Source organism: Gallus gallus, chromosome 7 (genome assembly GCF_016699485.2).
Source record: "Gallus gallus isolate bGalGal1 chromosome 7, bGalGal1.mat.broiler.GRCg7b, whole genome shotgun sequence".
Taxonomy (NCBI): Eukaryota; Metazoa; Chordata; class Aves; order Galliformes; family Phasianidae; genus Gallus; species Gallus gallus.
Window position 1 is genome coordinate 17,287,833 of NC_052538.1, and position 24,764 is coordinate 17,312,596.

The 24,764-nt window shown below is 35.1% G+C and overlaps 1 protein-coding gene across 25 annotated transcripts in view; it reads left to right on the forward strand.

Moving 5' to 3' along the window:
* Positions 1-24,764, forward strand: part of PPP1R19L (protein phosphatase 1 regulatory subunit 9 like) — a 113,391-nt gene that overhangs the window by 80,759 nt on the left and 7,868 nt on the right. For all 25 annotated transcript variants that reach the window (XR_006939789.1, XM_046943443.1, XM_046943442.1 and 22 more), the window contains 14 exons: positions 5,745-5,877; positions 6,407-6,527; positions 7,042-7,146; positions 7,329-7,449; positions 8,263-8,406; positions 9,882-9,935; positions 11,821-12,050; positions 12,771-12,867; positions 12,946-13,135; positions 13,784-13,935; positions 15,605-15,935; positions 18,869-18,953; positions 19,339-19,410; positions 19,981-20,176. Coding sequence is in view for 24 of the 25 variants with exons in the window: in XM_046943443.1 (XP_046799399.1) it covers positions 5,745-5,877; positions 6,407-6,527; positions 7,042-7,146; positions 7,329-7,449; positions 8,263-8,406; positions 9,882-9,935; positions 11,821-12,050; positions 12,771-12,867; positions 12,946-13,135; positions 13,784-13,935; positions 15,605-15,935; positions 18,869-18,953; positions 19,339-19,410; positions 19,981-20,176 (2,031 nt within the window). In the remaining variant the exon portion in view is untranslated. The remainder of the gene's footprint in view (positions 1-5,744; positions 5,878-6,406; positions 6,528-7,041; positions 7,147-7,328; positions 7,450-8,262; positions 8,407-9,881; positions 9,936-11,820; positions 12,051-12,770; positions 12,868-12,945; positions 13,136-13,783; positions 13,936-15,604; positions 15,936-18,868; positions 18,954-19,338; positions 19,411-19,980; positions 20,177-24,764) is intronic.

Here is a 24,764-nt window from a genome sequence, read left to right on the forward strand (position 1 = left end):
GAATTGAGTTTCAAGTTGGAATGACAAAGTATTTTGTTACTGAAGTGAATATTTTTTGTGCGTTTGATATGGGCTGGGATGTCTACTCTCTAGCCAACTGCAGGTGAAACAGCTTACTTTGAATTTGGTGGGTTGATTGCCCTTCTCCCTCATTAAAAGATTGGGCATTACTGGAAAGATTGGCTGGGAAATTCAATCTGTAATTGCCACGCTTGTTCATCTTTAAGCAGAGAATTTCTGGATTTATTTCTCCAAAATGTGGTTGGAAAAGCATTCCTTGGCTTAGAGGAACATCAGTTGAAGGGCTTATTGACTTAATTTGATAAACTGGAAGCATGTTCCATGCATATTTTTGTTCCATGCCTTTTATTTAGGAACAGGTTGAAATGAGTAGTTGACCATTCTCTGAAATGAAACTGTGAAGTGTGTGACCTCAGGAGAACTGAGGTGGAGGTGCTGTGGGGCAGACATGCCAGCCGGGCGTTCAGTGGGGCTGAGGGGACAGAACAGGCAGGAGATGTAAATGCCAACCAGGTTGGATGATGCTGGCTGAATATGCTGGCTGGGAAATGATGTTGTGGATCTGGAGCAAGGCTGCCCTTACACCTTTATGCAAACCAACTTGGTGGTGGTGTTGGTTTGGTGTGTTTGCTTTGTTAAATTAAGCAAGCAGAGCTACAGGATCAAGCAAGTAGTTGTGCACAGCCCCCCAGTCCACCTGTTTGGTACCAAAAAATGCTACATTGAATGGAATGATTTGTAGCGTCAGCCGGTATAACAGTTACCAACTGCTCTGAATCAAACCTGAACTTTGTTTGTTATTCATGTTTTTCAATAAAACCAGAAAACAGACAAGGTAACTCTGCTGATTCAAAGCATCTGATAACAGGAAATGATTTAACTCAGAGAGTCAATCATCACTTACGTAATGGCCAAAAGAAGCTAACCTTGTAGCTTTTAGAAACAGAGGGAGTAATGTAGAGGTAATGTGATGTCTCCTCCAAACGGAGGGGGAGATTGTAAGGGTAAACTGCTCGGTGTAGGTATACTTGGGCAGGCTTCAGTGCTACTGTTTCAAATGATTATTCATGTTTGCCTGGGTACTTAACATCTTGCCAGGCATCCCCAAGGCCATCCTTTGAAAAAGCTCAAACTGTTCATCGTTAGGCAACTTTCCTGAAACCATAACTTCAGTTTTGATTGTGTGGCTTTATTGAGTGTCAATAAACTTGAATGATCAACATAAGAATTGTATTTCAGAGGACATATGAACCAACTGCTTGAGTCTTTGCTTGGCAAGGTTTCGAGGTGCGGGTGTCAGTAACACTACAGTGCCTTTTTCCCAGCTCATTAAGTGTTACTTTAACTGCTTCCATAGGTTACGCTTCTCCACGAATATTATTGCATTAGAATTTAAAAGTGATGTTGAAATTGCTTCTATTCTAATGAGATGGGAACCCTTAGAGGCAGTTGTTGATTTTACTGTTTAATTGTGTTTATAACATTATGCTTTTGATTGTGCAGAAACAATTATTTCTACTAGAAATGATTATAGGTATTGGGTCTTTGGGCTGTGTTCTATGACTTGACAGCAGAGACTTGTGCAAGCAAAACTTCCTCAAGAGTTTTCCTTCTTAAAAAAAAAATACCATTCTGCTCAAATGAGCGTAGTTTAAAAGGAGGACTTTTTAAGTACCTCTAAGACTTTGAATTGTGAGATTATTGTTGTTTTTCTGTGATAATGCTGTTTTCTGTGACAGCACTGAAGCGTTATGATGGAGATTTTTAGTTCCGTATGATAGCAGTAACTGAATGGTAGTATCTTTTAGCCAGAGATTAACTGAGTTTTGCATTCCAAAAGTGATTCATTTTCCTGGTGTAATGAATGCAATTAGTTCTGTCTCCAAAAAAAAAAAAAAAGGTATATTTGTTTTTCAAGGACTAAGTATATATTTGAAAATGTATTCTTGCAGTTTAATTAAAGTAGTCCTTAAACATTCAGCACTTTGTGAGAACTTATTTGGATTTAAATTACTTTTATTCATTCTGAAGAAAAGAGGACTTGAGTGTAAAAGAAGTTATTTCTTTCAGATCAGTTTTTTTTCACTATTCATCAGCTTTCCTGGGTGCAGAAGGTATCAATGGTAGGTTAACCAGTTAACCTTCTGGAGATGCAACAAGATACAAGACTTTCAAATTCACTTGGTTTTCTACGGTGTTGAGACAATAACTTGTGTTTGCTTAAGCACCTCTGTTAGAAATGAGTTGAGCCCAAGATCAGTTTGGCCATGCTAGAGCTGGGAGGTTGGCCAATATGACCTCCAGAGGTCCCTTCCAACCCATTCTGTCAACCCTGAGAAATGGAAGTTCGTGCAGTCTGCAGGTAGCTGCCAGCCGGAACTGGTTAACATCATCAAAGCAGCCTGGGGCAGTATGTGTTACAAACAACTAGCTTACCAACATATGATTGTTGTTATAACTTGTAATGTTGTAAAAGGTAGATCAGAATTGTTTGATTAACTTCTATTAAAATCTTTATTGAGTTTTACATAATTCCTGTATTCTGTTCTTTAGTATTAATGTTTAATATCATCTTGGTCAGAGAGCTTAATGTCAGAGTCCTCAGTGCTGCTCATTCTTTTTGCAAACGAACTTGTTCTTGGGAATTGCCATGCTATTTGAAGGTATGTTGGAAGTTAAATATTTGTACAGTCCAACAGCACTAAGGAAGGTAAACACAACCTATCTACACTCTGTTAAATACTTGTTTTCAGTAGAGTTCCGAGGGTTTTGTGTTTTTTTTTTAATAATTGTTAGCTTATTAATAGCCCAGAGTACATTTGACACAGTTATCATCATCCTACCTTTTAAAAGAAAAAAATATTTAGAAGAAATACTGTTGTGGGGTTTTTTTTTGTTTGTTTGCTTGTTTTGTTTTGTTTGTGTCTTGTTGTTATTTTCTTTCCCACTCATAATTTTACTGTCTCTGGCTCGCAGTGCCTTTTAAATAGTAAGATTAGAATTTCTTTTGTTCCTAATGTGTTTGATTCAGTGCCTAAACCCTAACAGACACAGTGCAGGGATGAACTGTGTTTAGCTTTCTCATCAATCTTCTAAACTCTGTAACTTGTAATTTATGTTATTTATTATCCACATTTTAACTGTATTTAATATTGCTTCTGCTGCTTGGCAGAAAATGCTCACCAAACAGTTCTGTGTTTTTTACAGTAATGTCAACAACTTAACCATTTTGTCTGCTAGAAGATAAATCCCATGTTATGATTCCCTATGTACACAGTAAAAACATCTGCCTTTTGCCCTTGTCTATGGGTTTTTTTTACTGTGCTCTTGCTTTTCTTTTTTGTTACTGCAGCGTTTGTCTTCCAGTTGTATGTCGCTGGTATTGCTTGTCTTGTATTGGTAAATCCATGTTTTCCCTCAAAACAATTTATCTAAAGACAGTTTTCATTACTTTTTTAAAACAGCTCTGTCTTCTCTTAATTGTGGGATTGTGATTTTTATAATGTTATTTAAATGGCCATGCACAGTTCCCACCTGATATTTTAAGAGAAAAGTATGATTTTCTCTCCAAATAGATTAGTCACAATTGAGTTCAGATAGGATTTTCCTCAAGAAGCTGTTGTGGGGAAGTGTTAGTAGTCTTCATCTGCATTTCTGTGTTTCTGCCATTATGCTATGTATAACAGTGCTAAATATCACTCAAACCTACTTTTAAATTCTGTGTTCCGTTCCCATTCTTACAATCCATCAGCTTTGCATCAGCTTGGGCAAATTCCATGAGACTCTCAAGTACAAAGCTATTGCTTTTGAGTTGGAAAAATATTTCATAATGTTTAAAACTTCCAGACAGGCGGCCTGAAGCTTGTACTGTGTGTCATTCAGTCTTTCCAGGCGGTGTAACCCTATACCCCCTGAATCTCCAGCACCTGCTGGCTGTTGCTGTAGGAGGTGGTCCTCCCTTTACTGGTGACTGCATGCACCATCTTGTGCTCTGCGTGCTAGAGAAATAAAAAAAGAAATAATGATGGTCAGTGTCTCCCAAATAAATTACTGTCATCTTCATTTTTGTTTTTACTATCCATTTTTTTATGGTTAGTTTAGAACCTCTCTTACAGCTATAATCTTTGGAGACACTGATTTTTTTATTATTATTATTATTTTTTATTTTTTGGGGGGGGAGAAGGGGAGGGATGTAAAGGAACCAAAGTAGACAGGTCTTGCTCCAAAGGGAAAACTGTGCTCCATGAAACGCACATGCTTCTACTGTTTACTGATTTGGGGAGCTGATTTGAACTAATTCAAAGAAGTCTATCAACTTCTTTCTGGTAGTGGTAAAATAAGGCTTCTTGGATGGCTTTGTTTGTCTATATTGCAACTTTTCTGTAAAGTTTACAGAACAGGGTGACCCTCAGTGTAACGGTTGTTAATCTGCTGCCAGTTGTTGCCCTCTAGTGTCTGGATGGTAGTCTGGAGGAGTCTGTTGGTTTATTTACCTGTATGCAAAACCTGGGAAGAGTGTGGATCCTCATTTCCCTCAGTAAGAGAGCCTTCCAGGAAACAAGACTTCTGAGAAGGAGTTTCTTCTTCTGTCTACCAAGTGGACCTACTCTTGCTTGCTGAACTGCTCCATTAAATCTATGGCTGTGTTTTGTAGCACACAGCAGTTTGTGAGCAGTTCTCCAGCTGTAGTCTGGAGGTGCACCAGGAAGGATGCCTGTGTGAATTTCTGAGTTATTATCAGTCACTTTTTAGTAATCTGTTTTTCTATGTCTGAATATACTGCCATGCAGAGCTAGCACTGTATACTCGTGGATATAAATTCACTGGCAGAATGTTAGTAATATCTAATTACAGTTAATTCTGTCACATTTACATGATTTTAGGTACCTGTCTTGTGTGAAAATGCAGAATTTGTAAAATCTTAGTAGGCCAGTGTAAATGAACTTTGTGTCAGCACTACACGTTCGTGATTAGGGAGATTGCAGCTGCAGTCTATAACTGGTTTTGTCTTGCAGATATATTGAGGATAACACTCAGTGCCTGCAAAAACTTGAGCAGATAAACCTTGTTTATCAGATAGCTGAAGAGGGGAAATATGACTTATCTCTAACTTATGGTTTTGAATCCGATTAATGAACATGCTGATAAGTGAAATTAAGCATGTTACATGTAGCTCATTCTTCTTTCCTTGATTTATCTTAATACTCATTATTCATTTGTGTTGTTTATTTATCTTTTATCAATTCAGAAATTCAGCTGGAGTGACTACTAAAAATAGTAATGTATGTAACAAGGCATTTCCTTTTCCTGGGAAACCACATCATTCCCTGCAAAATCAGAAATCTGCATCTGGTGGAGGCTTTGTAATTGGCAGATGGTTTGGGGGAAGGGAGAAACAAAGGATTCAGGGGAATGTAGTCCTTAAAAATTACCTCAAGCAAAAAGAGATGATGATTTCCTTGACTTCTTTTATAGTTGGTGTATTTACAAAGCGAAAAGTGTTTAAGTGATTGCTTTGAAACTTCTGAAATGTTATTTTTATGTAACTGGAAACTATATTGCAGCAGTACTCATTGAATTGATGATTGTTTAGAAAATGGGATATCTAGAAATACCACTTTAATTTCCTTACTGATTTTTCTTTCAATTATATTGTGTTTGGAAGGGGCTGAGAAAGTACTAAGCACCTTTTTTTTTTTTTTTTTTTTGGTCACCTTTCTTAGGTTTTCAGTACTTACTCCAATGAAGATTATGATAGACGTAACGAAGAAGTTGACCCTGTGGCAGCCTCAGCTGAATATGAACTTGAGAAAAGGGTGGAAAAAATGGAAGTATTTCCTGTGGAAATTGAAAAAGGTGTGAATCAGACCTTGAATATTAGAGATACTATGAGAAGAAAAGATAAAGTAATTGTAAACTGTATTTTTGCTGCAATTGGTTCTTGAATTTTTGAATGTAGACTGCAGCTTTCATGCGTAGCTGTTCTGTTCAGTGTAGTGACCTTTAATTGAACAGTCCTCCATTAAGTATGAACTGTCATGCCTAATTGAAGTTAGGAAGGTTACATTAATGAGCAGCTGGTCTGCACCAGAATATATGCCACTCATCAATCTTTGGACTCAAATTCTCTTTCAAGTTCCATGAAACTTTGAATCTAATAGGAAGTCATAACTACAAAACAAAAAAGCTTTCAGTAGTATCTGGACTTGAAAAAAACTTCTAATGCATTATATATTTATGCATTAAATATATATTTATGCTTATAAAATGTGTACATATTTTAATCTTTTGCATGGAATGACTTGAAACACTTCAAAACCCCTCACGATTGCTTAGTGTTATATCATCTACTATGAGGCTAATATTAAATTTTATAATCCCTTAGGTGACAGTGGTCTGGGCATTAGTATTATTGGAATGGGAGTTGGTGCTGATCAGGGGCTGGAAAAACTGGGCATTTTTGTAAAAACAATAACAGATGGTGGAGCTGCTCAGAGAGATGGACGGTGAGTTTTCCACTGAATTGATTACGGTTCTTGCACATTTCTGGCTGATCCCAGTCATTTTCATCTGATATGCCAAATACTGTGAGTAAAGCTACAAAAGCTGACTACAAGTGAATAAATATTACATTTCTGGTTTGTGTTAAATTTTTAAAATGCAGTTATTTTACTTAATATAGGACATTTTTCAAAATGAGCTTAGGTTTTCATCCAGGACGTCTGAGAAAATCTTAGAAAATGTCCACATGTAGAAGTGCTGCAATATCTAGCTGGCAATCCAGAACACCAATCAGTGTGTGAATAGTATAAAAATATCAAGGCAAACACTACATAATTTTTAATTGCTTATCAGTGTAGTAATTGAGGATCAGGAGATTAGTTTTAAGCAGTGGAATGCTTGGGACTCCAAGTTCCTTATTATAGGTACTAGGGATTTTTAAGTGATATTTATTATGTCGATGATCTATCTAGTAAAATATTTTTGTTGAACTGATATCTGAAGTATTTATTTTTGCAGAATTCAAGTAAATGATCAGATTGTGGAAGTTGATGGTATAAGTCTAGTGGGAGTTACTCAGTTCTTTGCAGCCACTGTACTCAAAAACACCAAAGGCACAGTGAGGTATGTGCTGTTTTCTATCAGGTAATACCTTCTGTTTAATTGTAGTTTTTCATGAAAGGAGAATACAAAACTATAGCTTGAAAATTTTATGGAAAATTTGCTGAGGGCAAGAGTACGACAAACTAACCACTTAAATATCTCTTAAGTTTTTTGCTGCAAGGTAATTTGTTGTTCTTTTGTAGGTTTCTGATTGGCAGAGAGAAGCCAGGGACTCAGAGTGAAGTAGCCCGCCTCATCAGTGAGACTTTAGAGCAGGAGAGATGTCTGTATGAGCAGCACTATGTTCATGACGATACAGAGCAGGTAAAACGTCATACACACGCATATATTTTAAAGTATACAATTACTTCTGCAAGTGGGTTGAATGCTTTTTGAATCAAATTTAAGCAAAAAAAAAAAAAAAGATAAAACAGGTAAGCTGATTAAAAGAGAAAATACAAAATTTAATATATGACCTTTATCAAAGTGTGCAGTTATAACTACTTGCTGTATTCACCAATAGTCCAAAAGATATTTTTAAACATGACCTGTGGATTTTGTTGTCCATGGCTTACTTAACTCTCTTTTGAGAAATTTTGATGAAAATATTTGCAGATCTCCTTTAAAAGTTACCACAGAAGAAACTAAAAAAGAATAGTAACTAGTTGAGAAGTTTTGCAGTTCTTTGCATTAATCACAGAACTGTAGGAGTTGAAAGGGACTTCTGGAGATCATCAAGTCCAACCCCCTGCTAATGCTGGTTCCCTACAGCAGGTTGCACAGATAGGCATCCAGATGGTCCTGTATATCTCCAGAGAAAGCGACTCCACAACTTCTCTGAGCAGCCTGTTCCAGTGCTCCATCACTCTGACAGTAAAGAAGTTCTTCCTTGTGTTAGTGTGGAACTTCCTGTGTTCTGGTTTCTGCCCATCACCCCTTGTTTGGTGGGAAGCCTAGGTGCCTTGTGCTTATTGGACTGAGCAGACCCAGGTTGCTCAGCCTTTCCTCATATGAGAGTTGCTTTCAGGCCCTTAATCATTCTCTCACCCTCCTCTGACTCTTCCTAGAAAATCCCTGCCTTCGTGTTATAAACTGTGAATGTTATTGGATGTCATGTTTTTCTATTTTTTTTTTCAGGACGATGAGTATGATGATGATGATGATACATATGAATCACATCTACATGAAAAATCTGTGGAAGTTTTTGATCTTCCTGAAAATGAAGATATCAGTTTACCACTGGATATGGATTCAGCACAATCTCTTCTTAAATTTAAAGAGGTATAGTAATAGCAGTTTTTTGACTGTTCTTCATGATGTACTAGGGAGAATCTGAATGTTGAATGGTCTTCATGTCCCCATCATTGTGGTTTTGAGTTTATTTTCCCACTGGCAGCAGTAAATTTCTCTTATAGATGTCCCTTTAAACATAGACCTCCCACATCCTGAGGGTTGCTGTAGATGATGAGGTCTGTGTATGTAAAAGTAGCTGATTCTGGTGATAGGCCTGGTTTTGGTTTAGAGGGTTTTTCCAAGTTGTTCCCTCTGTGTTGTTTATTTGTTTTGTGTTTTTTGTTTGTTTGTTTTTAATGTTTTGTTGAGAAGGGGAAAGTAAAGAAATTATGAACCAGTAGGAGGTTCCATTATGTGATCCCCTACTTGACACAAGTGGAAAATGGGGTTCCTTTTTCCCAGTGGATTTATTAAAAACCTTATTGGCCTTATTCAGGGCTGTGGATTGTAGTGTGGGATTTAAGTGGTGCACTGTTCAGCATGTAGGGGCTTATGGTTTTTTTAGTAGCTTTAAGTACTTGTGATTTTCACTCGGGAGAAGAAAAATACGCTGCGAAGAAGCTGTTTGGTCTCAGCTTGGCACTTTCAGAGGCTATTTGTGCATACTTATTTTTATAAAAGATAAATATTTGCAGACCTTCTCAAGTTTGCTCTCTGGATAATTCTGATGTCGAAAAAGTGATCGATAGTTTGGAAATTCAAATAGAGAGCATTTACATTTTCTCTTCTAGAGGCATAGCTGCTATGTATGGCATCTTTAAAGGTGTCATATTTACTTGGGGTGCTATAGAATTCCCAGCTAGAATCTTTACCACTCTGTTATTAACATAATTTCAGTTATAGATTTTAAGTTATGGATACATTTATTTTAATATTCAGTATATTACACCTTACTAAAGAGTAAAAAGGTCCCCCAGGGTAATAGATGGAAACTTAAATAAGAAATAACTGACGATTGCCAGAAAAAAGCCTTTACGCTCATATGCATGCTGTTTTCTTGTAACGTTAACAGTAATTTTTACATTTGGTTTGGATATAGCCTTTATCCATCTGTAACTATCCTATGAAGATTTCTGTTGTGAAGTACAAAGCTTACTTTCAAATCAAACCTTGTGTATTTATTTGTCAGCACTGATAGGTTAAAAAAATGGTACTATTACATTTTTACTTGATTCTATGTACAAGTTGTTGTCACAACTGCATTGTTGCCTTCTCATTTTCCTAGCATGTTGAAATGTTATCTTAACCTTCTTGCTTATCTAAATATTAAAAACTCAACATTTTTTGTATACAATAGGTGATCATGTAGTTTAACTTCTTTTTTTGAGTTCATGATTACTTCTTCTGTAGTTGACAAAGAAATAAGCTGACTTCATGTGAGGGAGATCAGACAAATACTTAAAACTTGCATTTCAAGTATTATTTCCTACGTGCTCCTGCAAATTTCTGTTTGTTTGTTTCAGCTGCAGTTAAAACATGCAGTAACGGTAGCTGAAGTGAATCAACTGAAGGAGAAGGTAAGTTTTCAAAGAATTGTGACGGGATTGGGGGGTTTTTTTTGTTTGTTTTTTAATTACTGTTTCTAATAGCAAATATTACCAAGAATAAGCTGAACGCAAGGGATAGCTTTTAGGCCTCAGGCTCTGTGTACTGTGTTAAGCAAGACAGGTATTTCTAAGCTGAAGAGCTATCCTCAAATATGTGCTGAAAAAAGTGCCATTTTAAAATGAGTGCTTCAACATTACTGCTTACCATCAAACTGAATTTAGCTGGGTACTCTATAAAGTCAGATCGCAACCAAGTGAGAGAATGTTTTCAGTGCAGAGAACCTGTTTTTTGAGTATGGATTTGGAATTTGTAGACAGTGGTTATTGCCTGACTTTCTGTCACCAGAGAGTTATTTCTGTTACCTTCTTTTCTGTCTTAGCCTCTCTCACATTTCTGACCACCTTTGAGGAGAGAGGCTGTTCCAGTTGTTGTTTTTTTTTTTCCAGTGAGGATTGGTTCAACGCTTCTGATTTATTTGAGAAAGTGTTTCTTGTTCTTTTTGCTACTTTTTTTCCCACTGATGAAGATCTGTGCATGGTCTTTTTCTAGAAATGTTTGCTGTGGGTGAGCAGCTGCTTTTATTCCATTACCCTTCGATGTTTTCTTCACAAGAAATGTGTGCTCTAGGATGAGTCGCACTATGCCATTGGGAAAGGGTGGCAGGAGACAGGGCAAAGATAAAGCTTCAGACTGCAATAATTTGAATAACAGTATCCACTGGAGTTTTTCCTGCACTTTGCAAAAGTTTAGAGCTCTAGGTATAGAGAGTCACAGCAGCTGAAACTTCTTTGTGTTTTTATGATAGTTCTGATATAACTTTCTAATGGTATTCCTTTTTGCAGTATTCCTGATGTTTAGGCCACTGGTTTGCTAAAAAGCTGTTAAAAACGTTGGTATTAGTACAACTTCTTGCCTCACTTCTTTTAATTCAGAAAATGTTTCATCCTTTCAACATCTCAATTCCATCAGGAGGTGATCTTAACTGATTTTACAGGCAGCAGTTTCCTTAGTGCAAATAGTATCCCCAGAGAAGGTGGCCAGGACCAGAGAACTTCACATAGATTAATATTCAGTTCTGTAACGTGACTGCTGTTAAGCTGAAGGGGGCTTATTTCTTTCCTTCCTTGAGGGATTGCTTGCTTTTCTTGTTAGTTATTAGTCCAGGGATATATAATACTTTGTTAAGATCACCTTGTCTTATTAAAGCGGCAGGGAAAATCTACTGTTCTCATTAGCTTTATTAAACAAGCTGTTGGTAACAAAGTAGTAGCACAGGGAGCTTGTCTTTATACTGTTTCAAATACATAGGAGAGCGTTCACTGCCAAAAAGCACTTTGGAGGGGAAATTGTAACTCCCTCCACTGAGAATGCCATATTGATTGCTACAGAGAGTAAGAAATCGGTGATGTTTACTACTAGATGCCAGAAAAAATTAATTGGATAGCTAATTGTTTAAGGAGTTTGTCAGGTAAGATACCTCCTTCAATAATGTTTTTAGGTATGTAATCTAAGGCAAATTAAAAATTTAGCAGTAAGTAAATGCTGGAGTGCAACTATGTCAGAATAGGTTGTCCAGGGATGGTAGGAGATGGCAAGATATTTAACGAGTCAACGTAAATAACAATAAAGATTTTACTAATTTTAACTCTTGGAAGTAGTAAAAGACACCTGAGAGTTGAGTTCTGGAACTTACTCATATCAGCAAGGTTTGGAGGAGTTGATATGATTTCTTTAAAAGTTCTGTGTCTTGTTTTGGTATTATTGATAAGTTGATATTAACTGTTTTCTACTAAACATGTACTTTTTATTCCATCTTTTAGTTCAGATTACTTTATTAATTCTTAATTTTTTCAGTTAGAAGTTGTTGAAGCAGAAAAAAATGAATGGAAATTAAATAGAGCCCAACTTCAGCAAAACTTAGAGGAAAGCAAAGAAAAAATTAAGAAGTTGGAGACCTACTGGTTAGAAGCACAGAGTTTGTGCAAAACAGTAAATGAGCACCTTAAAGAAACTCAAGAACAATGTGATGCCCTTGAAAAGAAGTACAACAAGGCCAAGAAATTGCTCAAAGATTACCAACAAAAGTAAGTAGGTCTCTCCTCCCTTCTTGCATATTTTGTACATCATGAGGAATAACTAACAAAAATATGTAAAGGGTGATTTGCTTAACATGCTTTTTGTCATTTGGCAGTGGGCTATACATGCTCAATACTTCCATACCTTCAGTCAACTTCTGAAAAAGTTTTTCAAAAGTTTTGATGCTGCTTTTGAGTCTACCTTGCAGGAAAAAGTAGCTTTTATTTCTATTTCCTTCTGGTAATCATTATTCCTTTTTTGTATAACCTATCATTGCAATTTCTGTAGGAGGAACCAAGTAGAAAATTAAAATGTTATTTACTTCCCTACAGAAAGTTCTACCATAGCTTTTGGTAAGAAAATGCTGTAGTACACTGCATGTGTGTATGTTTGTAGAAGTAAGATCCAATTATTAGAGTTCTGCATATATTTGATGTTCAACTTGCTTGCCAGTTTTTAAGGTAAAGTGGCTCTTATTCAGCCCAGAGTGAATTAGTGTCCTAAGTGATTTATTCTGTGAAGAAAGTAAATATTATATACACAAATATATGCATCACTTTGTGACACTGAGATTAATGAATCTATGATACATTGCAGGTTGATTTTTTTCAATGTACTTACTAACAGAAAGATTTTTAGTAAATGCAGCTGGGCATATTTATTTTCTGTATTTTTCTACATTTCTACATACTATTGTTTCATATATATGTGCGAATTTCTTTCACCAGAGAAATAGAGTTTATGAAAAAAGAGGAGGATCATTCAAGAGTACTTGAAGAGAGAGACCAGAAATATGCAGAACAGCTGAAAATGTATCAGGAAAAGGTAAAACTGTTATATTTAAAAACAAACATCTGCCTTCTTGAGGATTTGTTTCTCACTTCTACACTTCAATTCTCGCAGATTTCAGAGCTTGAAAGTAAACTAATAGTATATGAGAAAATGCCATATATGTTTGGAAGTGGGAGTTTATTGGAAGATGGTTGTCAAAATCCAAGCCAGCATAATGAGCAGTCAAAGATGAGAGAAGAGAATGAAAAAGAAACAGAATCAGTACAGGAAAGACTAAATTCTTCAGAGATGTTAATTTCTGGTAAGTAGGTGTTACATCTTTGATTTGCACTTAACAGAAGTTAGGGGGCGTTAATATGTGTGTGGTGATTTCTTTATTGAAAACAAACAAACAACAACAACAAAAAAAAACACAAACAAAACTCTTGCTGGATAAGAGGTCCTCCAACATTTTCAGAATTTCCTAAATGCTGTGTGGAATATGGGGAGAGAGAGGGAAAGATGACTATCTTTACTTTTCCTCATATTCTCTAGTAATAAAACCGGTAATATTAGCAGGGCTAAAATGTTGACATACATCAGTTTAGGACCAGTTCTGCTGGTTGTAGCAAGCTTTGATATAAACCATAGTTCATGATTTAAGTTTTGTAGTAATTTTATTCCCAGAATGTTACCCAATATCAGGCAGTGTTTCAAATGAGATGTATATTTTAACAAGATTTTGTTGATGCTTATGTACTTTTTAAAGGGTCTTTATCTCAAAGGATGGTATGTTTGGGGCATAAAGTCACAATGCTAAAATGTTACAGCATTATAAAAACAGTATTGTCGTATATTAATAAATCAGAATTTTTCCATCTGCTGATTAGCTTCTGAATATTTTTCTGAACGGTGAGTTGGAGAAACTCGCATGCTAATATTCTTTTAAAGGAGTGTGTATTTGTTACAGATTTTGATGCTTTTGTTGGGGATACTCCCAGACTAGACACCAGTGCCCACAAAGCGAAAGCTCAGCTTGCTTTGAAAGTAAAACGCCAGCCACCTTCTCGATCAAAGCTGAAAGAATCTCTTGGGGCTGGACAACAGACTGCAAATCTACAGGTACCAATATGAGTAGAAAACTAGGCATTCAAAAGCCTGAATGTATTTTCAGTTTTACTTGTATTCTCAATTTGAAGTGATGTCCAAGCTTCATTCAGGCTGTGTCAAAGCATGAGATTTTTATGCTGTGTATCAAGTGGAAAAGTCTTATTCAGGTTCACATACGTGATCTCTGGCAAGCTCATTGTAGCATAGTTAATTTGAAGTTAGCAAAGAATATTCAAGTTTACTGTAAGCTGTTTATACTGAAAAATTCCGACATAGTATGAGTGGTATGTTGTGGAATGTGCTTATCTATGTTGCATTTCCTTCATCTGAAGCGAGTTATCAATAATTATAAATATTCTTCAAAAACTAGACTTTTTCTGAAATATTTTATTCTATATGTAATCTCTTAAGTCTATAACAAAATATAGCAGTAAAATATTCTAGCACAATTTGTGGCCCTGTCTAACTTTTGTTCTTCTGTCTGGACTTGGATTGCCAGTGGCGCATCTAACAATACCTAACTCTCTCCTGTTTCCATTTCTACTTATACAATGCTTACCTATTCTTAGCATAGTTTTTCATTCATAATAATTGTATGAATTTAGGACTTCTCTAAGAGGCTTCCCTTGGTGGTGTGCCCCTTTTTGTGTGTCCCCTTAACTTTCAGCCTTCCCTTTTTCAGACATCTTGGTTGAATTTAAACTTGGGAACTTTGGGTTTGCAATTTCATAAACTCTGTGTTTGATTTTATTGACTTTGTATTTTCATTAAAATATATAGCGGCATTCTCATTCTATTTGAGAAAGCTGAAAGTTAGAAGTTATAAACTTTGTTCAAGGATGTAATTTGGTGTTATGATATAGCAGTGTAATACTGATTGCTCTTCAGGTCTCTGTGCTTTTGTTTCTACTCATTCATCTGGTAGCAGTACAGAAAACCAGTAAAGTTTGCTTGTAGCGTGATTCTATTCTTTTTTTTTCTGTGAACTAAGATAATCATATGGCCTGTATCTGTGTTCTCCCTGAAGGATAGCCCTTTTCCATGTCAAGCCTATCATCTTGGCTAGTATCATCATTAAGTACTTATCAACACATTGGGTATCATAGCCAATGAAATTCTAATTGAAGTAGACTCTAGGCATCAACTGTTAGTCTCCTTTAATGGAAAAAGTAAAAGAGAAGAGAGGGAAAACAAACAAACGACAACAACAACAAAAAGCAACTAGTTCATGAGCTTATAGAGTCTTGCAGAAATTTTAACGTGAGAATAAGAAATGGGATTTTTGGTGCAGGATGTGAAGGGGGGAAAACAGTTGAAGATATGAAGGTACATAACTAGTATATGAGAGAACCTGTCACAGAGGGAGAGCTACTTTGTTTGAAAGGGTTTTAAAAGTGATTACACTGAATTGGAATAGGCAAGATGTACTAGAATCTTTCTAAATTGTCTAGATAAAGGTGATCTGGAATGTGCAAAAGCTTATAAGAGCCTATAAAACCAGCTTTATGTCATGTAGATGATATCTGCAAGTCATCAAGCTAAAATTGTAACTGTTATTTTCTGAACTGAGCAAGTTGGTGCATGACATAGAATATCCTTAAATCATGGCAAAAGATTAAATGAAAAATTAAATAAATGATTATATATCATACTTATAAAGTTACTTCTAAATTTCTTGAAGGATGAGGATTCAGAAGATGATATTCTCAACAAAGAAGTTTCCACTCTGTGTCTAACGAAGACCTCAGAAATAAGTGAAAAATTAACTCTGCCTCATTTGGATGACATAGAGCGGAAGAGTGAAAAGCCTGAACAAACACAAAGCACAGAAAGTCCTTTAGAGTCAAGTCCTTCTGCTTCCACACACTCTTCTCCAGTACACAAACCAAATAGTGAAAACATCACAACCACCACTCATTCAACTCCTGAAGAGGTGACTCCAAATTCTCCTCAAGGGTATACCAAGAATGTTAAGCAAAAAGAAGTAAAAGGGAAAGGAAAAGAGGCCAAGGGTAAGACCTAAAATTTTATTGTTATTTTAATACTTTGGAATTGTTATTGTTTTATATATAAATTATTATTGAGCAATAAACTACTTAGTAAGAAAAGGAACTGACCACTAATTACTTGTTCTAAACCCATTTCTTAACTCTTCAGGAAAATCTGAAGTTAGCAAGAATGTATGTAAGAACGTTGCATTCTGTTTTATTTGAGTTTCCATTAGATGTAATGAAATGAACATAGTTCTTTAAAAGGATCAAAAGAGGAAGAAGTGGTAATGCCAGTTATTATAGTGGAGAGATTGTCATTTATAGTACTCAAAACCTGATGATTAGTAAGAATGAAACAAATAAAAAACACCTCATAGTCTTGAGGCAACATTTGCACGTTCTTAAACACTTGAAGAAAGTTAAAATTGACTATTCATCCACATAATGCCATGTTTAAGCCCTCCAATTTGGACATCAAGATGGTAACTTTCTCGTTAGCTCTACCTGAGATATGAATTTGTTTACTGTTGCTTGCATTTAATGTCCAGCCAGTCAGTTTCTCTTCCTGAGGAAGTGTCAGTTGACGACAAACAGCTTTGGAAGTGGAGCCACATTCTTGGCCTTTGCCAAGACACTACTGAAGTAATGTAGTCTGTGTAAAAAGAGTTGCTTTTGAGAATAGTCAATAGACCTGCAAAATTGCTTCTGTATCCATTGAATATGCTGGGATCAGGGTCCCTTAAGTGTCTGAAAACTTGATTTAAAATTAATTTATATGCGTGTTAAGGTATTTTGAGATCTGAATGGATGTCAGCCAGAACTTTCATGCCATTCTGCTAAGGATTAGAATTTATTTTTTAGTCTGTTCTCATGTACATATTTATCAGTGTAGTATCAAGCAGTAACGTCAGTATAGTATTTTTTGTGCAAATAGAATGTAAGAAATACTGAAATACTTAAATTTCCTGAAAATATTAAGCAGATATTAATGAACTCCTCCAGTTTAAATAAATGTCTCTTTTTTTGTGGGAGCACTGCATTGTTTTTCTACTAACATTCTTGATCTAGGTCTTAAGCTTATACTACTAACTTTAAGCTTCCATTCTTAAAAGATGAAAGAATCTTGACTAATATTTGTGTTGTTTTCAGTTTATCACTACATGAAATTTTCAATTAGGATTTTTCAAACTAAATTCCAAATTTGAATAATCTGTAAACATATATTTTTATGTATACTGTTACAAAAAGAAAAGGTGTAATTTTCATCTAGGATGAGCAGTTGTGATTGCATAGCATATGCCTTTGATATTATATGAACAAAGGAAAGCAGAGTATTTAACAGATTGTAAGAAAAAGTTCCTTTTTAAGCATATTTTGATATTTCAGAAAGATGGACAAGTTCACATTTTTAAAGTCCTATCTAAAAACTACTTACACAATAAATACTGTTTCAGTTGAACAGTTGATAACAGCTCAGTCTACAAACCTAAAGAGTCTAAATAGTTGCCTTGACTTAAGATAGAGGAGAGCTATGTCACAGACTATGTATAGTCATTAGGGATCCTAAAATATTTCTGCCGAACACTAGCACCATAAGCAGCAATGTATGTTTGACTGATTTACAATTCTCAGCAAAATTTAACGTTGGCCTTTTTTCTAGATGTGATGCAGATGTTTAAACAACATACAGATTTTGAACATTATGGGAATTGCTACATTGTTCATCTTGTCTTATTTCTCACTCGAAAGAGATTAAAGGGACTATGATTACTGTACTCACTACTAATCATTGTTTGATGGAAATATTTGGCTGTTGTTTTTTTTTTTCCTCATACATAACAAGAAAAAGGGATCAGATAACCTTTAAACTTCTTGATGTATTTTTTAGCCAGTTAACATTGGATTATAATTTCTTTCCTATACAGCTCAGACAAAACCTTTCTTTTAATACCCTGAACAACAAGATATGTCCTACTTTCTCTATTTCATATCTCTATGATAAAATCCTCATTAGAAATGGTCTCTGTCCTAGCTTACACTTAAAAATCTTAATAATAATAATAATAATAAATTAAAAGCCATGTAGGTACACATGTATAGGTATAGATCTAATTGTATGGCCAAAGCACCATAAACATTTTCTCAAAATGGGCATAGTCCCCGGAAAAGGTAATTAATGCAGCGCGTCAGAGATGAGGATTAGTATTGAAAGCTCTCTCTTTGTACTCAGAATGACACAAAGTTCTGTTGTTGAACAGAAAACAAGGCAAAAAAAAAAAAAAAAAGAGGAAAGGTGAGGAAAAAATCCTTGACTATTCATCATGCAAACTTTAACATAATGGCTATTTTTAAAACCTTAAAAAAAAAAAACAAAAAAAAAAACACTTTCATAGGCAGCACAGTTATGAAACTTAGTTAAATAAAAATCCAGTAACCTGAGAATTTCCAAGGACTTGCATTAATCTGTTAAAATCACAGGTAGTATTATGCTTAAATGTTTCACTTCATTTCACTTAATAATTGAGAAGTTCGAATTGAACGTTCTCCCTCTGGTGAAAAATTGGATCCTAGTAGTTCATACCATGTTACTCTACTTAGATACCATGATACCATGGTATTTCTAAGAAACTCAGCTTGTTAGGATTTGAATCTTTTTAGATTTTAGCCTACTCTCCATGTGTTGGCTAGCGTGCTGGTCAGACGTGCTTTCTGTAGCTAGCAGCAAGCATACATTAGCCCAAGTTCCAACTACTAGCCTGGACTAGCTACTGACCCAGGATGAGGGAGAGAAGTGCAGAGGGAGAATGTCAACAGTTTGTTGTAAATGTTGTAAACACTGTGTTTCTCATGTTTTAAGATCTTATTTATTTAGAAGCATTTTCATCATGAATACTTGAAACTTGCAAGTATTTTTAGAACAACATTTTTATTTTTCACCCCTCTATGGAAAACAGAAGAGAAAAAAAGTGAAGACAGAGCTGTAGAAACAAATGAAGGAACATCATCAGGGAAGTCCAAAAGGCGATTTCCAGATTTTGGGTAAGATTTGTTTGTCTTAGTTTGGAAATAAATGGCTTTCAGTGTTGCTCTTGGATAGTATCATATTCTCTGAAAACAAACTGTTGAGATGCACGTTTATATAGCAATAAAATTATGTTCTTTCCCTTTGTTGATTCACTGAATGTTATGTTTCTTTGTGTGTTTTCTGTATTCATCTTGGTTAAATGTGATTTTTGAAAGAAATTTTCAGAATTCGGTCACGGTTCTTAAATATAAATGACTACTTAATTGTATGCGTAATCTACTAAATCATGCTCTGTGTGACAATGCAAATGTGGCTTTTTATAACTGTTGAAACTGACTGAAAAAAGTTTTGCACTGTGTAAATGTAAACACTACGTGAAAATTGTGTTTCTCACTTCAGTGGATTACGGAAATCTGGGGGCAAGGGCAAGAAACAAGAGAAAGAAAGTGTAAGAGGTTCTCTGGATAGCAGGTATTTGTGCTTTTTGTTTCAGTAATACGTGCTGCATTCCTAACATTTTCAACTAAGGAATTTCTTTGAAATCATCATTAATGTTTGACCTTAAAGTACGTTGAACTAGAGCAGTGGCAAAATTCTGTAAAGATTATTATAGAAATATGGGGATGAGCTTCTAATCTCATGATATAAGAAAAAGTGGAACTAAAAGTTCTGAAGTACTTAAAATAAAACAGGTAGCATAGAGGAAAGAGTAAAGCAAGGTTACATTGTAAAGTGACTCATAAGACTAACATGTTACACCCCATTTAAATACTAAAACTATATTTTACTTAGGAAGGAAAAGAATGTTGAGTGAATTATCAAATATTTGGAACTGTTCGGTTATTTTGTGAAATATTGAAAAAGATCTTAACTTAACCGATAACTCAAATTATTTTTCATGGATTTTCAAAGACAAGTCTCAGTTTTCATTCTTAATATCAACTGTGCTGTGAAACTGGTGTAAATGAGTGGTGTATATTTTTGTTCACTTGTTTCTTGTGAGTTTTCATTTTTGCTTTATTTAAAAACAACTTATTTTAGAGGTTCTCGAGAACTGTTGGATGATTCTGGCAACAACCTGTCTGCATCAGATTCAGATTCTCCTGTTCCCACTTGCATGCCTTTCTCTTGGTTTGGAGACAGTCACAAAGAGCCTCAGGTTTCTAGTAGTAGTCTGCACTTTACTCAGAGTGGACAGGACAGCTGTGAACATGGTCAAGACAAGAACAGAAGCAAGGTAAAGATGACTAATTTGTGCTTTGAATATTTAAGTGTTGCATCTTGACAAAGTAAATGTGTGTAGTGCTTAGTATGTGGAATCTTGATGGCAGACCTGGATGGCATCACCTCTTATAAACATGGCTGCAGAAGCTTGAGACTGTGCGAGAATTCCATTTATGAGAAGTATTTGAAGCTGAGAGAAATATCTGTAGAACTCTCTCTTCCAGAAAATTGCTTCTGAGTAACTGGTAATATTCTAATAAGTTAAAGCACTTTAACCAGACTTTAACAGTGAGATTACATGATTCAGTCTATAACCATAAAAATCCCATCTTTAATATTCAAATTATTTAGAAGAAATGGCTGTAAAAAGTAAAAAGTTTGGTGAAACCTTCAGTAACGTCCTAATTTTGTAGCTTTGTTTACCCTTTGGCAGTAGTGGGATTAAATTTACATGAAAGAAATGCCCACAAACAGTGTGTGTGCTCTCTAAATGTTTCGTTAAAACTATTTTCAGTGTAAGACTGTTGCCGATAGTCTTAACAAGTTACCTTTATTCTTGTTTTCTTTGGATTTTGTCAAATTCAAAATTGTAGTCATTGAAGTAACCTCACAAACTAAGTTTGTGCCTAAGTTTCACATTTCTTCACTCTGATTTTCTAAAAACCAATTTCACTTTCTTCTCCTCCTAAATGTTATTAGAAAAACATGCTGGGCTGTAGTTTGTGGAGTCTGCTGATGTTTTGCATAACTGTCAGATAAAAGTTGGCTTTCCATGTCCGCAGATGTTAAGTGCACTAAAATCCTATCATAAAACAGTTTATAAACTACTGTCTGATTTCTTAGTGTGAATTTGCATTGGCTGTCTTAAGTTATAAAAACTTAATAAGAGTAGGAACCCTTTAATCCCTTAAGTAGAGCTATCCTTTACAGAATACTGTTCAGTGTGTGCATGTGACTTGTGTATTTATACTTTCCTGTATTATTTGCTTCTATTGAAGCTAAGGCGTTTTCATAAGTAAGCCAAGGATATCAGGATTGCAAGAGCCACGCTGAAGAGAATATTTTAATAGGCTGTAGCAAAGTTATCAAGATACTTTCTGTGTAGATAAACATTCAGTGGCTTAGCTTTCAAAGAGTCACTGTCTCAGAAGAACCCATTCTTCACTTAATTCCTCCTTTCTGATTGAGACAAGTAACTATTCAGAGCATAGTAAAAATCCCCCTGCTGCATTTCTACTATAAGCACTCAAAATGTGCTTAAGCACCCCTTAATGTGTTTCTATATGTACTTTAGTTAACAATCAAAAATGCATAGATCTTACCAAATTAGGTCCTCTCTCTTCCTTTTCACATTCCTCTGAATTAATACCCTTTTCTTTCTCATCTGTTTGCTTTTCCAGGCTTTTTGTCACTTTAACCTTCCAGCTACTTTTTTGCCTACTGTTTTATTTTTAGCTTTCATCTTGTGCTCCAGTATGTAATAGCTGCTCTGCTCTTTTCCTTAGTGCCAGTTGCAAACCAGCAGCTGGAATCATATAGTAGTCTTTAGCTATATGTCTGCTTTGTAAAACAGAAAGCTGGCCTTGTCAAAAAACAGATTATCGTGCATTAATTGATCCTAAAATCATGTACAGACTCTCCAAAGTCAAGCTGTTTTCACTTCACAGCATTTTTTATTTTTTTTTCTAAAGCTTGTAATGTAACAGTAAACACTGCTTGGAAAGACTTTTCTTTGTAGTTCCTAACCTGCCTGTTAAGTTTGTGCTATAAATAAGAAATCTGTAGTTGGTATATCTCCTGGTAAAAAGACTCAAAAACCGAGAAGGAAAGGTGCCTGACCACTCAGCAGTGAGTTTTCTTATTAAAACAGTGTAATGGTAGGGACAAAATTATCTTAGTAGAATTTAAGGAAAGAATATTCCTTTTCATAGTGGTAATATTTTCTGCTCTTATGCCTGCGGTATCACATATAAGCAGGTGAAAGCACTTCGTAGTGAGGAGGTAGAAGTAGAAATTCTTGTCATGTAAGACTCTAAAGCCACTGAGTCTTTGGCATTGTGTCATTTATGTATTTATGTTTTAAGATTGGTGGTGTAAGGACTGTAGCTGTACTTTAACTGTTTCCTGTTTCTGTGAAATTAACTTATTGTAATTACAGCATCTTGGAAAATCTTGTTTTCTTAAAATAATACTAAACTTAGCCTTCAAAGCTTTGCAAAGTGATGAATCAAATTCTTATTACTTATGAAAAGTAGGAGCACAGGAAACTAAAATTCTGTGATCTGTTTGCAGACAGCTTAGCTTCAGAAAACTTCTAAATTACACAGTTCTTGGAGAAATCCCTTCATGTAATCTGCCCATTGATTTCAGTCTGTTCTCTAATACAGTACAAACACATATATATAGTGTTTGCATTCTTCACTCTTTCAGATTATCTTCTGTAAACTTGTATGTAGTGTTTTATTTTTGTTGCAGTGAAGAATGCTGTGGAGTAAATTGGTTATATCTCTGTACCTTAAATCTTGAGAAGCGTACCTACAAAATCTCTTCTATTCAAGTTCTCTTTGGGAATGAGAAGTCTTTGCAACTGGCTCTAAGTCTTTAAAAGGAACTCTAAGCCCGAACTGGGGCAGGAAGAAGAGAAGAGAAAATACATTACAACTGGTGCTGAGACACTGAAATACTTTCATTTTGGTTATGTTTTCACCTTTTTTTTTTTTTTTTTCCTCATCTCATTAAATGTTGAGGCTCGAATGTTATCCTGTCCTCAATTTTTTTTTTCCATAGTACAATTTTGTTTGTGAATTGTTCACAATTCCTCTGCAAGAAATGAAAAAGGGAGGTTAAAAGAAGAGCTCCTCAGTACATTTCTCTGTGTTGAAAGTAGTTGAGATTAGGTTGCCAGACAAAAGATTATCTTGTTTCAGGTAATACTTTTTACATGTAAAAGACTGAAGAAGCTCCTAACATCAAATGCAGTTAGATTTTATTTACATTATTAAATGTAAATCACCTTAACTAATTAATGTAATTATTGAAATAATCTACAGGGCAGGTTAAGCATTTTACCAGTCATGTAGAATGTCACTCTCCATGACAGAATAGCAACAAGAGTCAAATTGTGGTTTGTTTTGTCTGTGGTCGTTGTTTGTTTGAAGAGTTTGTTTGAAGTTTGTTTGTTTGAAGAATACTTCAGGGTAAAACAGTGAAAATAACGAGTTACCAAATTATCGAGTTACCCCAAAACTAGGATAGAATAATCTAGAAAATTCAGAGTCCAGAAAATGAGAACACAAATATGAGAGTGCTCAATAAAGAAAACTTCAAAAAAGTTATTTTATAGAAGCATAAATTACGTTTGAAAAGTATATTTAAAATCAACTTAATCTGGCATCTCAGATTATTTCCACATGTACGGTATGGCATCCTTACAAAGTTTAGGTAGTTGAGTAGAGACTTCAGAAATAAAGGTAAATAATTGCTTATGGTTTGTAGGCAGCAAAAATGAGTGCCAAAGATTTTAAAAAGGTAAAAGTATGAGATATACTTCCAACAGATTTAGTTTTCATTCATTAAAGGAAAAGTAAGGTAGAAATTGGAATCTGGGTTAGAAATTGAGGTGGTCAAATTAGAAAATATCCTGCAAAACACATTAGTTTTCTTTAGAAGTATTTTCTTACCAAGGTAATGTGAAGTCTTCAGGTGTAGCATCTGGCTTTTTTCATAGCTTTCAGCTGGAGTCCCAGGCTGGCCAGGTGACCTGGCACCATTTAACAGCTAGTGGCTGATGACTCTGTTTGAACCCAGATCCTGCTGCTATTGCCAAGACAGAGAGATCCAGTTTTTCAACAGAGGCCAAGAGTAATCACTGAATGTAAACAGAAAATGCTATGAAGATTTTACGTTCTTTCAATGTGATAGTTCTTAAATTAGTTGTATTTCTAACTTGATTACATACAATGTAATATTCTTTAAACTGGAATTTTACTCCCTTATAAAAAGATATTTGTCAAAATCTTTTATTTCAGAAGAACTTGCTCTTTTGAAAGTAATTTATTCAGATTGCCAATTGCATAATTATGGTTACAGTGTTGAACCATTTTTTTGTAAAAACATCGTAGTGATTGGACTGTTTTTACAGTCACGTAGTGATTTAATGTTTTTACAACTTCTAGGATTTTAACTATGAAGGTTTAACATAGCTTGATACAGTCTATTACTTAAAAACAAACAAACAAAAAAGCTTTTAAAGATATTTTATATCTATATAGTAGGTTTGCATATCAAGGTGATTTTCAAATGACATGATTCTGTGTCTCAAAACTAGCCACCCTAGAACTGAAGCTGTTACAATAAACAGCAACACAGAATAGGGAAGACCTATAGATTCTGTCCTTAGGCAAGCTTTGCATTCGGTATCCATGAATTAATTTAAACCTTGATCTGTAAACTGCCGAAAGCTCATTGCTACTCTTCTTCTCATTGTACATTGGGCAAAGACAGCCAGTTTGTTCCATTGCCTACGACAGTAGTTTGAATGCGGGCAAATACGAAATGTAAGTCTTCATGACCATAAACAATTAGAACTTCAATTTTTATCT